Raw genomic sequence first — 18,134 nt, forward strand, 5'->3', positions numbered from 1 at the left:
ACATTATGTGGACCGTATAGAACAATTTGGTGTTGAAGGATAACTTTCACTTTGGATGTCTGGGTTTGGGTCTAGTTATACCATACTATTAAGGATACGGCATCGTAAGAAGAAGATGATAAAATAAATGGTACTCCGTTAAAAGGTAAAACTTTTATTGGGGATGTTTTTGTCGGGGCTGTTTTAGTCGGGGCTGTCTTGGCGGGGGCTATTTTGTGTGAGATCTATTTTGTCGTGGTTATTTTGTTTACGGGCTATTTTGTCGAGGCTATTTTGTATCCGGGCTATTTTGACTGGGCTTTTGACGGGGCTGTTTTGACCGGGCCATTTTAACGGGTCACGGTTACAACCGTTAGGTCTTCGGGTTTCGCTATTTGATTATTCTTTGTCACCTTCATATACTTAGTTTCATTAGCGCCATTATTTTTCCATTAGCTTTCATTAGCTTCCAATTCCGTGAACGATTGGACCAGGTCCGCCTTTCTTCTTGCTGTGGTATCAAGGTCCTCTGCACACGCCAGTATTTGTAATCTTATATTAAGGAGTGGTTCGTCTTGTTGTTATTTTAAGGTTATGTGTACACGAATAAATTACGTAATAGAACATCAAGAATTAAAGGGTAGAGCTTGGGACGTTAAGGTGATTTCAGCAAGCGCATGACTCTTGAGTTTTACGAAGGGAATTGCAGGTAGCAGGAAGAGGACAATTACTACCTATTTATTTTTGTTAACATAAGAAAAGTGAAATCTGTATTTTTCTCTTAAAGTGACCAAAAATATCAAACATGTGGTGCTAGAGCGTATAAATATCGATTTTGTCCTTGTGTAATTCTGATGAATGCTGCAGGCCAGGGAAAAGTTGTAAAAACTTTTGTGCATTTTAGTTTAGCAGTTTAGTCTTGTGCAGTTTAGTCTAGCAATAAGTTATTAATCTAATGTCATTTTGAATGAATAAATATTTAAACTCGTAAAATTATCAGTAGTAATTGCACAAGAGCTCTGAAATTATTGAATTTTTCCCGAGTGACACTTTGACAGTTTTAATTTCACGAGCCGAAGGTGAGTGAAATTATGTCAAAGTGTCACGAGAGCAAAAATTCTATATTAATTTCAGAGGTCGAGTGCAATTTGTTGCGATTATTTCATGAATAAAACTGTTCAAAACCAAAATTTTATTGTAACTTATTTATGTAAGTACCATTAAACGCACAGTTTTTATAAATATTTGACGATTGAAAGCCACCATTTTTATAATTTTTAAAACATTAATTGTCATTAATGTCACTGAATGTATCTTTTCATAGCAACGAAGGGCATCTGACGTAATATGCTTAACCACGGGAGATTATCAAAAATTATCACCTTAATTTGCATCTCTGTAGCTTTCTATTGGTCAGAATATCCTATGAATGAAATAATCAGTAGTAATTGCACGAGAGCTCTAAAAGTATCGATTTTTTTTCCCGAGCAACACTTTGACAGTTTTAATTTCATGTCCCGAAGGGGAGTGAAATTATGTCAAAGTGGCACGAGGGCAACAAGTCAATAATAATTTTCGAGATCCAGGATAATTCGCTGAGATTATTTCATGAATAAAACGGTCTTTTTAAATAATTTTAACTAATATTTTATTGATATCTTCAATATCACAAGAGAGTGAGAATAAATTGACAATAATGCGACAGTTTTTCGAAAATTTGTTGTCTGGCAATAGACACGAGAGCCCGCATTGCTCGAGTGGCTATTGCCCAATGACAATAAATTTGAGAAAAAATGAAGCATTATTTTCTTATTTATTCTTACTGTCGTGTGATATTCGTAAGATTATTTTTTAATACTTACATACAAAATTCAAGTCTTTATATAAAAACAGTCAGTGACATTGATCCCAATTAATGTGACACACATTTTTCAACTTGTCAAAGTGAAAAGCACAGTTTAGCAAATATTAAGATGAAGATATTAATAAAATATTAGTTAATTTATTTATAAATACAGTTTTCTTCATGAAATAATCTTACCGAAGTAAATCGAGCACTTAAATTTGCTTATTTGTGTTCTCCTCGTGACAATTTGACATTAGATGCAGAACTAAAAGTATATTATGCATATTTTCTTAAATGTGACAGTTGTCAAAACTATGAGACTGGTTGCAATTAAACAGAAACAATCTACTTAAAAAAAAATTCTCAGTAGTAATTGCACAAGAGCTCTGAAATTATTGAATTTTTCCCGAGTGACACTTTGTGTCACTAGAGTGCCACGAGAGCAAAAATTCTATATTAATTTCAGAGGTCGAGTGCAATTTGTTGCGATTATTTCATGAATAAAACTGTTCAAAACCAAAATTTTATTGTAATTTATTTATGTAAGTACCATTAAACACACAGATTTTATAAATATTTGACGACTGAAAGTCATCACTTTTATAATTTTTAAAACATTAATTGTCATTAATGTCACTGAATGTATTTTTTCGTAGCAACGAAGGGCATCTGACGTAATATACTTAACGACGGGAGATTATCAAAAATTATCGATTTAATTCAGATTTCTGTAGCTTTCTATTGGTCAGAATCTCCTATGAATGAAATAATCACTGTAATTTTCTACAGTAGAAAATTACCGATGAAATACAGTATTAGTGTGTCTTCCGAACAGTAAGGTTGGTTTTGTTACACGCGCTTAATTACTTTTTGCTCGAATTTAGGCAGGTAGATATTTTATTTTGGTTTGTTATTTCATAAACCCATAGTTAAGGTAAGTACAAGTTTTTTAATATTATAATGAGTAACTCTTCCGACGGGGGTACTCCCCCGTCTGGAAAAGACCCACCAGATGAGAAAGATATACAAGGCGAAATGGAAATTGATAATAAAATATATAATTTAGACAACAAATATATTTCGACAGACATCGGACCGTACTATGTTATCGTTGAACCGGTTGATCAAAAAAGTCATTTATCGGCTGTTAAAGTTGGGCACTATTTATATAAAAATACTACTTTTAACACACATGTTATTGACATAAAATTAGTCGGGAGAAATAAAGTAAAAATTATTTTTAAATCTTATAATATTGCTAATGCCATTATAGGACATAAATTAATAAAAGATAACAATTTAATCGCGTATATACCTATTTTTTTCAACCATAAAAAGGCAATTATCAGACAAATTGACACATTTTTGTCCGAAAAGTATATAATGGAGAATATCGAAAGTGAACATAAAGTTGTAGATGTAAAAAGAATGAAACGTAGGATAGTTGATTCTGATAATGAGACACAGTTTGTCCCTAGACAAATGATCGTCTTGACGTTTTTAGGAAATAGTTTGCCAAAATTTGTTAAAATTGATTTGGTGAGATTTGCTGTAGAGCCCTACATATATCCTGTAGTTCAGTGTTTCAGGTGCCTTCGATATGGCCACACAGCCAAATACTGTAAAAGCACTACAACTAAATGTAAAAAATGTGGTCAAACCCACGATGAAAATGATGATACCGATTGCACTTCTTGACACTTACTGCATATACTGTGAAAAGCATGACCATCAGTCCGTATCAAAAATTTGCCCGAAATACCAGGAACAATTAAAAATTAAAAAGATCATGTCTGAAAAAAATGTATCATTTAAAGAAGCTGAAGTTATTGTAAGAAATCCGTCTTACGCTAAAATAGTAACACATAATAATTTCGATATTTTAAATAATTTAAACAATTTCCCTGAGCTGAATGGTAATATTGACACGAACAATTCCCCCTCCACGAGTAATAAAAATTGGGTACCACGTCCACATTACCAACAGCCGAAAAAGCGCAAAGTAAGTTCGCCCCTTTCAGTTAATAAACCCCCTTCATTTAAACTTAAAAATACCGCTTCAAATCCTATCATTCCTAATCCACATAGAGAAGCTTTCCATCCATACAAAGAAAAATTAGAATCACAGATACTGCAGAAACTTCCTTCTATTTTTGAAAATATGCTTAAAAAATTTAATTTGGTAAACCCAGATCCACTAGTTATCCAGGAAACACAAACAGAACTCAGAACAATCTTAGATACGATACAATACAATGATAGTGATAGTGACGAAAATTATTATTAAGTAGATGATAAATATATTGCAATGGAATTGTAACTCCATTACTAAAAACAAAGCTAATCTTATTAATTTTCTAAACGATCACGCTGTTAAATTTGATTTAATTATGCTTAACGAAACTTGGTTATCTAAAAAGAAAATATTTCATTTACCAACTTACAATATATTACATGTAGATCGAACTGATGGATTCGGAGGCACTGCCATACTTATTAAAGATTCCCTATGCTATCATGAAATTTCAATTCGTAAAAACTTTAATTCCAAAATAGAAGTATGTGCAGCATATATCGATGACCTTAAGATATCCTTAGCCTCCATTTATAAAGCTCCCAACATAAAAGCAACTAAGACTGACTGGAATAATCTTTTTCCACAACTACAGGGTGATGTCATTATATGCGGTGATTTTAACTGTCATCACAGTCTTTGGGGCTCTACAATAGATAACTCACAAGGAAATCGACTTGTAGAAGCTATAGAAGAAACTAACCTAATTATTTTAAACGACGGACGACCTACTAAGATAGTCAGACCTAACGAAAGACCTTCTGCCATAGATCTTACCTTTGTCTCACCTAGCCTTTTAAGTTTATCTGAATGGAATCCTCTGAATGATACACTTGGCTCAGATCATCTCCCTATCCATATTACTATATCTCGGGAATATATCCCCACTAACAAAACACCTTCTAGAAAATGGATTGAGTCTTCAGCTGACTGGACGCTTTTTCAAAACCTAATCGAAACACAAATCTATAACAATAACAGTAATAATAACTCCTTTGATTTTTTTATGAAAGTAATAAATGATGCAACTTCTAGGTCAATGAAATCTCGTTCAGGTAACAGTAAAAAACCTCCAAATCCTATTTGGTGGGATAATGAATGCACTTTAATTGTTAATGATAGAAAAGACGCATACCATGAATATAAAATGACCACGAATTATGAAAATTACCTCAAGTTTAAGCATATTCAGGCCAAAGCTAAATTACTTTTTAAACAAAAGCAACAACTATGCTGGAAAAATTTGATTAACAAATTAAATAAAAATACCCCAATATCAAAAATTTGGAGTTTTATAAAAAAAATATCGAACAAAAACTCAACTTTTAATAAACATCCTCTATCTGAAGAACTAATAAACCAAATTTTTGATATTGTAGCACCTAGTTTTGTGCCAAATATGCTTGAAGGTCCGAACGAGAAAATTGGCAGCCACTACATGGATGCACCTTTTGATATAACAGAACTTGAAGCTTCAATTAAGACCTCTAGATGTACTGCTCCGGGTAATGATTATGTTACATATGACATTATTAAAAATCTTCCCCAAGTTGCTAAAAATTTTATACTAAATATATACAATGATTGGTGGGTGAATTCAAACTATGTTGAGCATCTCAAACAAATTACCATTTGTTTAATTTTAAAACCTACTAAAGATAGAAATATGCCTTCCTCTTATCGCCCTATATCTTTAATGTCATGTATAACTAAAACGTTCGAAAGAATGATAAAAACAAGACTGGAGTGGTACATCGAGTATAACAATATCTTACCTAATACTCAATACGGTTTTAGAAGGGGATATGGTACTTTGGATGCAGTAACTCATTTAGTAAATGACATCCAGATTGCCTTTTCTGGCAACAAGTATCTAGCTTGTTTATTCCTAGATATAAAAGGGGCTTACGACTCTGTAAATATAAATATACTTAAACAGAAAATGGTTAAGATTGGTCTTAGCGAAACGACTGCTCTAAATATATTGCAACTATATTTTTCTAGACATGTCTATATTAGAGACCATAGAAATGTGTTACATGGTCCAAGGGTTGTTTATCATGGGTTGCCACAGGGATCCGTACTTAGTCCTATACTCTTTAATATATATTCTGCCAATATTCATTCACTATTTCATAATTCCGTAAATTGCATACAATATGCAGATGATATCTGTATATACACCATCCAAAATAGTTATGAAGCATGCACTGAGGCTCTTGATAATATTATGCATAAGGTAAGTACATGGACAGAAGAAACTGGTATGACCCTTTCAACAGAAAAATACTCTATTATGTTTTTTACCAGGCATAGACTACGTGCACCAGAGAGATTAACTCTGTGTGGGCGTACCTTATCGGTAGTTAAAGAGTTTAAGTATTTAGGTATCATTGTTGACACCAAGTTACTATGGTCGAGTCACATACGTCACTTAATAAACAAATGTGAGAAAGGCTATAATTTGCTTAGGTGTGTAACAAATCGAAGTTGGGGCGCAGCTACTGGTATAGCTTTATTGTTTTATAGAGCCTATGTGCGGTCTATCATTGACTATGGATGTTGTTTATACGGATCTGCTTGTAACACCAATCTAAACAAAATAAACAGAGTTCAATATAAATGTCTTAGAACTTGCATAGGTGGAATGATATCATCACCGGTGAAAGCAATACTGGAAGAATGTAATGAATTGCCTTTGGATTTGCGTCGGCAGCTATTATCACAAAAATATCTCTTAAAACTAAAATCCTTAGAGTCAAACATGATCAACAAATTAAGTGATATTGCAAAAGAAGATTTAACAAACCGCTTTTGGAAAATAAAGAATTCTCCTCCACTGGCAGAAGCTTTCGTTGAGACCAATGCTGATCACATTTCTTTTGGTAAAAATAAAACATTGTTTATGTGTACCATACCCTATAGATCACTAATAAAACCACACAGAGTCATAATACCCAATTATACAGAATACCATCATATAAATCACACCCTTCTAAAATCCATATTAGGTGGATTAGTCAATAAGCCATTTATATATACAGATGGATCAAAAACAAAACACGGAGTTGGTTGTGGAGTTTTTATCCAAAATACAAAACAATCATTTATGTTTAAATTACCATCAATATGTAGCATATATACTGCTGAACTTATAGCAATTTGGAAGGGCATTACTTGGTTAACATCAAATAATTTACGAGATGGAGTAATACTAACTGATTCTAAGTCTGCATTGGAGTCAATAAAAAGCATAAAATTTGAAAGAATGAAATGTCCTATATTATGCAATTTAAAAAATTTGATAGCAGATTTAAATATAACATTTGTATGGGTCAAAGGTCATACAGGTATACTAGGTAATTAAAAAGCTGATAGTTTGGCTAAGGAAGCAGTACTTAACGGAGTTCTTTGTAATATTTATACATTACCAGACGTCTTTCATTTGATAAAAAATAAAATAAGATTAAAATGGGAACGACAGTGGGAAAATACTGTAGAAAACTCACAAAATACCTACTTTAAAATACATCCTACGCTACCATCCCCACCTCTATATATTTTCAACTACCCTACTTCAAAATTCTTTTCGGCAAGTGTTTTTCGACTTAAAACAAATCATGGGCGATTTCCATCGCACCTTGCTAAGCTGGGCATTATACAGTCCTCGGCCTGTAGTTGTGATCAGAACTCTTACGGAGATCTAAATCATATATTTTTCGGTTGCAAAAAACATTTTAAAAAATCCAATGATTTAATTCGTACACTTATTGAAATGAAATATTTTCTTCCATTAAATCTCACACACATTTTGTTAGCTGCCAATAAAAACACCTTGGAACTTTTAGTAAATTTTATTAAAGAAAATAAAATACAAATTTAAAACGGCATAACCCACATCTCTGTAATTATACTATAAGAAAATTCCTTTTACAACTTTCTGTGGCAAATGGACTTGATTCCATGCCATTATCTTTCCACACACACACTGATGAAATAATAATCTGATTGGACAGAATTAAACACGTGATCAAAAATCTTACTATACGAATGGAAGTTAAAATCATTAAAAAATAATCACTTTAATTTTTATTTCTGTAGCTTTCTATTGGTCAGAATCTCCTATTAATGAAATAATCATTATTTATCATTTAAATATTATATCAATATTTGGAACAATTTAAACCAAGCTAAACGGCAAAAATTTCACTGAGGCATTTAATACTTCAAAAGGCCTCCGACAAGGATGTTGTCTATCTCCCACTCTCTTTAAAATATACCTTGACCAATCCTTACAGAGGTGGACAAAAGCAGTAAAACCGATGGGACTGGAAGTGGGAGATGACTCCCTATTTACATTATACTTTGCGGACGACCAAGTTGTAATAGCCCAAGATCAAGATGACTTAAGCTATATGATACGGAAGCTAAATGAGCATTACCAACAGGCAGGATTAGTAATAAATATGGATAAGTCAGAATACTTCATAGTGGGAAACGAAGACATTGAAAACCTACCATTGGAACAAGGACATATTGTTGGTGTGAAACAATGCAAATATTTGGGAGCTATATTTAACAAACGAGGAAATAGTGAAGATGAAATACAACACAGGATCAATAAAGGTAGAAGCATCACTAGATCCCTCAATTCAATTTTATGGGACAAAGATATCAGGAAGGAAACAAAGAAAAGAATATATGAAAGTATAATGAAGAGCGCTACAATCTACGGTGCAGAAGTTTGGGACATAAGTGCAAGAAATAAAAAGAAGCTACTTAGTACAGAAATGGACTTCTTGAGGAGAAGTTGTCAGGTTTCCAGATTAGAACATGTAATAAATGAAACAATTAGAGAACGTATGAAGGTGGAAAAAACTATAATGGACGATATTGAAAAGAGAGAGCTGACATGGTTCGGGCACGTTAAAAGAATGAATGAGACTCGCTGGCCGAGAAAAATATTAGAGTGGGTCCCACCGGAGAGAAGAAGAAGGGGACGACCACGGAGAAGCTGGAGGGACAATATTCAGTACGCAATGGATTCGAGGCAATTAGATGAAGATACGTGTTACGATAGAAAAAATTGGAAGCTGGGTATGGAGAGGCGGCGACAGCCGTAGAAATCCATTATATATATGAACCAAGCTATAAAAATTTGACTTGACTCACCCATTCCCATCTTCTTGCTTTTTGCTCTGTAGTTCCGCCAGAAGTCTGAACTGGTGCTGAGGATAAGCCAGGATTAGATGTTCAGAAGAGATGGTGGTCCATGGTAAGCCGCAATGTTCTGTGTCTACCAAATTTCTGAAAGGACCGATTGTTTGAGGCAAGCCACAGGACTTTGAATCGACTTCGTCGTCACTACCACAACCACTAAAAGAGATGATAATAGATTAAATTTTATTCAGTAGGCTAAAGGTTAGTCGTCAGTAATGCAATAACAGTAAGTATTTAAATATTATTATCAAACCAGATGTCAATGAAGCTACTACTAATGTCAAGATTTCAATGATTTATAGGTATTCCACATTATGTCCGTTTATATTATATATTCCGTATTATATCCGTTTCAGACACGGCGATCATGGAGGCTATTCAATTGTGTTGTGCATTGTGCAGACTAATCCATTCCTTAAAGTTTTCATTTAAGAACTCTCGTTGAATAACTGCATAATCCTTATGTAATTGATCCATTTATATTTAAAATACTGGCCAGTCGGTTGCTTAAACCAGTTCCAATAAAACATAAACACACACACACACACACACACACACACACACACACACAGATTTAAAATATATGGTGTTATATTTGCCACTGATCTGGAAAACTGGACTGGTTTCTATGCCGACAATGTAAAGTGTTAATGGTTCATGAAAAACCAAAGCGAAGGAGATGTATAGGGCTAACCAACTACTAACCAAATATATAGACATACTTAAGAAACTACTCAACACAAGCTTCTCGGGTGCAGTAAAAGCAACACAGAATAGACCTAAATCGGAAACCAACATTCATAATCACTACAAATTTGCTAAGATGTAGAATAGTAAATAATAAAATAATAAGAAAAATTCTTATAAATTATTACAATTTAAAAGACTAAGTTTTCAATCTAATGGCATATAAAATAACGTAATGCTACTCTACATCCCACCAGACTGAAAACAATGGAAACCTTCTCTGGTTACACCTCCGAGGCTTCTACAATTTGCAAGCCATAACGGATGCTGAGACTAAGGAAGATGAGGGAATTTTACAATTTACAATTTACGTCCCATCTGCTCAGCGCGGTAAAGTTCCAACGAAAATAGTTCCCTTCGTACTCCAATCAGAGTAAAGTAAATCAAAAATGAATAACCACTTTCAATTTCGTTGCAACACGAAACTACCGCCGCGCCATATTATTCTAGTCCAATCAGAGAGTGCCGCAAGCACCTCTACCGGTTTCGAAACTTATTAGTCTCTCATCAGGAGGCACATATGCTGCTGTCCCTGATCCAACCAAAACAAACCCCGGCGTGCAGTCACGGATTGCAACGAACGAAATGGCATAGATGCCCTAGCGGCAACTGCTATCAAAAGACTAAGTTTTCAATCTAATGGCATTTAAAATAACATAATGCTACTCTACATCCCACCAGACTGAAAACAATGGGAACCTTCTCTGGTTACACCTCCGGGGCTTCTACAATTTGCAAGCCATAACGGATGCTGAGACTAAGGAAGATGAGGGAATTTTACAATTTATAATTCACGTCCCATCTGCTCAGCGCGGTAAAGTTTCAACAAAAATTATTACAATTTAGTCCCATAGAAGCATTTTTCAAAGAAAACGGCATCTTGGCTGACGCTGCTACGTTTATTCTTTGTTTGTCATTAAATGACATAATATTTAGTTCAGCATTTTTTAATCAACCCAAACGAGTAATATCTACACAGAATAGTTATAACAGGTCTGCTCACCGTGGCCTTTTTATCCCCCTAAAAATTTACAGTCCACTCTACACCTTAAAATCGAAAGGAGCAGCTCAATTCAATGATTACTACATAATGAGCAATTTTACATATGTGTGAGTATGTCTTTGTTTGCCTCACATTAATGCTTGAACTACTTATTTGCTTCTATTAGCTTATACGAATATCCTGCGGCAGCTAACTTATGGACCATCCGGTGTACAATAGAGGCATAGGTATATGAAAGGATTATCATAATTTTATAGATGTGGACTGTATGTTTTTAGGTTGCTGATTTAAGAAGTGGAATGTTAGAGGGATTGTGATAAGACTGGTCATATTATAAATTCATAAAATGTCTTAGCAAAGTCCTGTTTTGCTGCTGTTTTTACCTGCGTCTCGCGAACACACATTGGCGGTTTTCACACGATTTCACAACTGTTTTGCACCAATTTTAATTGTTTTTGACGGATTAGTGGTTATTTTAAGTCGAATTATTATTTTAGACTATTGCATAGATAATAATAGCGTTTGTTCAACGGTAATGGCATGGCATCCAAAGAAAGGTCCAAGCGCATACACCCTTCAGCGGGTCGTAGTGGAAGAGAATTACTGTTCACAGTGCTCGTTTTCATAGTGAGATTTAGCCCAAAGAAAGGCTTGCGTATTTTACCTTCAAGCGAAGAAAGCAGTGATTAAAAGCTGTCGAAAGCGATCGTGGTTCGTGATCACCAGGGAAGATAATCAATACAGGCTGAGACGGATTCGCGCGTAGCGATGTCTCAGCATTGTCTGTATGGGTAGGTAGGGAGTGGGGTGAAACAGTAGTGAGAATTATTAGTAAGGGTTGGAATAAGGAATACTTTAAATGAATGAAAATGACTTTTGATTTAGATCAGTCTTCTTGCGAAGCCTCTTTGATAAGGTGTAGACCCCGAAACACGGAGTCAGAGGATGGCAAGAGACTCGATTTGAATTAAAACGAAACCGTTTATTTTATTGAAGTTATACTTCTTTAGGCGCGATTGGGAGTGAATTTTTATTATTCTGCGCGCATGCGCACACAGACAGTAATGACAGTATGGAGTTGCTAAATCTTTCAAATTATGTATAAATATATCAGTGCAAAAAAAGGTGTGAAAAGAATATATTAGTGTTTTTAGTAAATATATTTATTATAATTTTTGTGTGTTTGGATTTGTCTTCCTCGGGAGTAAGATAAGTATTATTATTAAAACATTTATATTTATTTATCATACTTCACTTCGTCTGTTTGTTACCATGACCATGAATTGTCATTATGTCCGAGACTACACAAACAGAGGGCTCGTAGCGTTACTGGTATAGCATTCGGCTAGAGATCGAGAGATCTTGAGTTCAAACCCGGACCATTCCTATTCTTTTTTTTTATTTTTGGAAAGTGGTAAGCATTAAAATTAGTTTAATATTTAAATAAAATAAAAATAAACTATTTAAAATATATTTATTTCATTAAAATCATATAAGAGAAGTATAACTTTTTACGGGCGTACAAAGTACACCCACATTCTTTTTTGAATATATTTTAAAATTAAGGATTGTAATTACGGGTGTCATACAGTAAAGCATATAGGATTATTTTTTGCATGTGAAAAATTGAACACCTTGTATAACCAATGCATAGTATAAATATACAAGAATAAAAAACCGCTAAACGCCGTAAAAATGAGTGGCGCATAAAATATTCCAGTTACAAAAGATCTGATATGAATGTTACGTGGCGCGAAAATGGATTTTCATTTGATGCAAAACAAAATTCTAGTTTTATTTTAAAAGATTTTTCCATAATATTTGCTAAATTTGAAGTAAACGCGCCACAAAAGAGTAACTTTGATACAGTTTGAATTTTGAAAGTCTTTTGTGGCGCGTTTACTTCAAATTTAGTAAATATTATGGAAAAATCTTTTAAAATAAAACTAGAATTTTGTTTTGCATCAAATGAAAATCCATTTTCGCGCCACGTAACATTCATATCAGATCTTTTGTAACTGAAATATTTTATGCGCCACTCATTTTTACGGCGTTTAGCGGTTTTTTATTCTTGTATCAGGAGTTTTTCAAAGTTATTTATAAATTAAATGTATGAAGTTGAATGCAATGTTCCTCTATTACACGTCAAGCTTTATAAATGGTCACCTTTGTTGCATTATCTCCCAAATCATCTAGTGTCCATCGAATGTACACTACATTTTTTTCTATTCGAAATAGATTGAAAAAAAAAATATATATTGAGATGGCCGGTAAATGAAGTCGGATTGCCCGTTGCCAGATCAAATTTAGCGTCGTAACCACTACAACTCATAAACCATTTGGGGAATAATCGTTAATTGGATTATACTTTTGTATCTTAATAACTTCTCTAAACGGCTTAACCGATTTTGATCAGTAAACATGAGTTTGAAACATATTGACCAGTAGTATCTGATGGATCTAAGGTCAAGTATGATAACTGAAGCTATTAGGTACAGGAATTATTTAGCTTTCGAAACCGTTTTTCCCACAGAAAATAGATTTTATCATATTTATGAAGCCTATAACCTAAAAATTTGAATTTTCCCGGATATGAGGTATACATCGTTAGATTCGTCTTGAGTCCTTATACAAACGCTAAGTTATTGGCACAATTCGTACGTTGAAATGTTGAGTAATTGTCGAAAAACCAAAATTTTCAAAGTTTAGTTTTTCAGTTTTTCGGCTATACTGAGCCGTGTGTATGTCTGATCCTGACGGCTTGGACACCATTTGAAAGCTTAAGTTAACACTATTGATTTGATATATTTGCGGTTCTCATGCCTCTTCTTGATCCGAATATATATACCCCCAAAAAATATGCCGTTTTGTACCTACAAAGTCCTATAGCTGGCTTATGGGTGGTCAAAAGTCACAAACTACACCGGTTCTAAATCGGTCCTGACCCCCTCTTTAAATACAGAGAAAAAATATCAAATCGGTTTAACTTTCAAACACACATACATACATATCCACAAACATTTTCCCTTTTTTAAATAAAAATTGAGTCACATTTCTAAGCTCTATAAATTTTGAATGGTATAACCGATTTTCAAAATTAGACATGCGTTGGAAAGGTAATGATCAGTTCTATTAGAAACCACAAAGGTTGGACTTAAATTTTCGAAGTTTTTGGGAGTTTTGGGGACCAGAACGAAAAACAGACCCTAAATAGGAAGGGCCGTAAAATCGACACCCTTGGACCAAAATGGATGGTTGACATATGAATGGGTGATTCTTTTTCTGAACTTGAAGATGGGACTTCGCACAATTTTCAATTCAGTCAGATTTAGAAAATTGAAAATTTCGTGTATATAATAGTGTCGCGTGTAGGGGGGTGTATTTCTGCGCCACTGGCGAGAACTGCCGTTATCTGGTAATCTTTCCGATATAAAACTAACAGATTCGATAACTAATAAATCGAAAACTATTAATTTTATCAAAAAAATGTATAATGAACATTTTTTGTTTATAATTAATATTTTTACCAGCATTTCCGGTCAAAATATAAAAAAAAAATTTCCACCCTCGAGATGAGGTGGCAACTACCCCCTTGGTAAAAGCGTCTTTCGGCATCATATAGATTTTGATCCTTGGACTATCCACTACTTATTGTCAAATTTTTAAACAAATCTATCCATTCTGTAAAAATTGCGAAGTGAAAAATTTCAGTTCCTGGACTAATTATACCTTTGGAGCTCTATAATTTCTGAACGGCTTACCTGATGTTGATCACTAAACATGAATTTGAAACGTATTGACAAGTAGTATCTGATGCATCCAAGATCGAGTATGATAACTGAACGTATTACAGGAATTATTGAGCTTGAAAAACCGTTTTTCCCATAAGAAATAGATTTGATCATATTTATGAACCCTATAACTTAAAAATTCGAATTTTCCCAGATATAAGGTATACACCGTTAGACGCGTCCTGAGTCCTTCTACAAACGCTCAGTTATTGGCGCAATTCGTAGGTTGAAATTTTGAGTAATTGTCGAAAAACCAAAATTTTCAAAGATTAATTTTTCAGTTTTTTGGCTATGGTGAGCAGTGCGTATGTCTCAGCTTGATCGCTTAAGGGCCATTTGAAAGCTTAACTCAACCCTATTAATTTGGTGTGTTTGCGGTTTTCCTGTCTTTTCTTGAACCTAAGATATATACGCCCAAAAAATATGCTATTTTGTATCTACTTAGTCCTCTAGCTAACTTACGGGTAGTCAGAAGTCAAAAATTAGACCGGTTCTGAATCGGCCCTCACACCCTCTTGAAACACAGAAAAAAAAATTCAGATCGGTTTAACTTTTCCACATACATACATACATACAAACATACATATCCACAAACATTTTCCATTTTTTAAATAAAAATTGAGTCATATTTCTGAGCTCGATAACTTTTGGATGGTACAACCGATTTTCAAAATTAAACATGCGTTGGAAAGGTAATGATCTATGCTATCAGAAGCCGCAAAGGTCGGGCTTAAATTTTTGAAATTTTTGGGAGTTTTGGGGACGAGAACGAAAAACAGGCTTTAAATGGGAAGGGCCGTAAATTCCACACCCTTGGACCAAAATGGAGAAGTAACATATGGATGGACGAGTCTTTTTGTAAAATTTAAGATGGGATGTGGCCCAATTTTCCGTTCAGTCAGGTTTAGAAAATCGAAAATTTCGTATATATATAGTGTCGCTTGTAGGGGTGTTGTGCGCCACTGGTGAGAACTGCCGTTCTCTGTGGATAATTTCTAATATAAATTCTGAATTACAGACTAATACAGACTGAAAAACAGACCTCCTTCTATATATCTCACTGTCTCATTTTAGAGAACACTATGTATGTCCTCGAGGCATATCCCTCGCCAAGAAACATATAGCCGAATTAGATATTTGATAATATAAATTTTTAAGTCATCTCTGTATTTTGGAGTAAAACCTGATATCTGCTTAAGCGGCGTCCTCATTGAGTCGACGTTGCCGATCGACTGTGTTTATCGACACTCTCGACTGAGTGTGTACGCGGCAATCGACTTTGTCGATCGACAAAAGATGTCGATCGACGTGTCGACTGGTTTTCCATGCTCTGTCGGTAAAATCAAAGGGTAGTCGAGTCGAATCCGAAGTGTGGACGTGCATTCGACCTTCGACATTTAAAAATACAGTAAAAATAATTCAGCGTACGGCGTAGTCTGCCTCATCTAAAGTCTCGTGTTTTGTACTTGTCGGCAAAATGGAATGGGAAAAAGAAAAATTGATTGCATTTATTGAAGCTTACAAATTAAAAACAAATCTATGGAATACTAGAAGCAAATATTATAAAGACCGAAACATGAGACACGATGCTTTGATGGAAAGTGCCAGTGAATTTAATATAGAAAAGCAGGTGGTAGAACAAAAAATAAAAAAATCTTTAAAGCCAGTTAGCAAGAGAAATAAAAAACAAAGGATGGCAATAAATCTGGCAGTGGCACGGAGGATGTGTACAAAAGTAAGTGATTTGCTTATGAAAGTTTAAGATTTTTACGTGACAAAAATAAGACCAGGTCTACAATTGGTGTCTTGCTTACAAATTTTTGGCCCGATTTTTTGCAACAAATATTCAAATTCACTTTCCGACATTCGAAAAAAAATTTCTGCAACCTTCGTTACATCTGTATTTAAGGTTCAACATATCGATATCATCCTTTTTCAAATCTTCCTTCAGATTACTACCGCTATATCAATTTCTACTTTGAAGACTTTTAATTTTCTACTTTTACACGATAATTTACGTTTTTTAGTTGTGATAATAACAAATGCGGCACAAACAATATTGGCGCCATCTTCGTCACACATTTTCGTTTCGACTGTCGACAAATATTCTGCCTACCTGGTGTGGACATCGAAGCTTTTTCGATTTGTCGGTCGACAGTGTCGATAGACAAAGTCGATCGACAATGTCAACTCAATGAGGACGCCGCTTAAATATCCCATTGATCATTTTTGTATTATTACTACCAGACTTACTTTCATTGAAACTATACCAACAACTTATAAAATATATCGAATATACCTACTCGTACACGCAAACTATTTTCTACGATTCATTGTAGGTAGATAATAAAGATTTTAATGCACGTAAGCAAGTGAAATAAATATATTATTCATATGAACGTAAGTGCACAAATAGACTTCAAAAGTGTCTAAATATTTAATTTTATTTACCACACTTTTTTATTATTGTGTTATAACGGAAAAAATCAAATGGAGGCGTGGTGATATAAATGCCTACCACATGTTAAGAAGTTCAGATTTTTTTACTTGTTATTGTTGTTGTGTAGCTATAATTGTCTGTTTTTCAATGTACCTTCAGTAAGTTGTCGTTCCATTGTTTTTGTGGTCTTTCCACTGACCGTCTTGTTATGTTATAACCACTGTTGTCTAGTTATTTGTTGTTATTTATCACTCTTTTATTTCTCACCCAGTCATTGATGTTGTAAACCTTGAATAACCGTCGTATATCTGTACTTCTAGGTCTGTTCCATAGTCTCCTGCCATTGAATATTTTAAGGGTTTTCATCTCTGCTGTTTCTTGCATTCTTTCTATTCTCTCTGTGTATTTCTACCCCATGTGGTATTATTGGTGTGATGATTACGTCAGTGCCGGATTTACCACTAGGCCGTCTAGGCCGCGGCCTAGGGCCGCAAGCAACAGGGGGCCGCAGCGTTTTGTAAAAAAAACTTTTTTGGTAAAAAAATTTTTACTAATTGAATTGAAATCAGTAAACAATTTTTCAAATAAGAGAATGGCTATTCTACTAAACACGTGGTACGATATTTTACAATGTTTTGACAAGAGTAGCAAATCATTGCAAAAACTGCTACAAGACAACTTTGAAAAAGAGGAAAGAGTTGTTTAAAAATGAAAACTATATTTTTGAAATAAAAAGACGCCCGAAAAGAAAAGCTCTCCTTGGCTAAGACAAAGAAGATGAATCCACTGAACCCCAGTTTAATGGCAAAGAAGACTTAAAGATTAATACATTCAATTTTGTTACTGACACGCTTTATTCAGAATAGAACGAAAGGTCCGAAGTTTATTTTAGTCTTAGTGAAAAATTTGGATTTTTAAACAACTTATCTTCAATTTTCAATGAGGAAATCAGAGTAAAAGTTTCTATTTTGACTAAAAAGTATCGAATCGACATAGATGGTGACTTTGGAGAAGAGTGTGCACAGTTCAAAGGT

General features: G+C 34.1%; 1 protein-coding gene across 1 annotated transcript in view; it reads right to left on the reverse strand.

Annotated features, from left to right (window-relative positions):
- The window catches only part of LOC126879065 (phosphatidylcholine:ceramide cholinephosphotransferase 2-like), a 520,373-nt gene that overhangs the window by 440,921 nt on the left and 61,318 nt on the right, over nt 1-18,134 (reverse strand). The window contains exon 3 of the mRNA XM_050641958.1: nt 9,072-9,275. Coding sequence (XP_050497915.1) covers nt 9,072-9,275 — 204 coding nt within the window. The remainder of the gene's footprint in view (nt 1-9,071; nt 9,276-18,134) is intronic.

The sequence above is a fragment of the Diabrotica virgifera genome, chromosome 1 (assembly GCF_917563875.1).
Source record: "Diabrotica virgifera virgifera chromosome 1, PGI_DIABVI_V3a".
Classification (NCBI taxonomy): Eukaryota; Metazoa; Arthropoda; class Insecta; order Coleoptera; family Chrysomelidae; genus Diabrotica; species Diabrotica virgifera.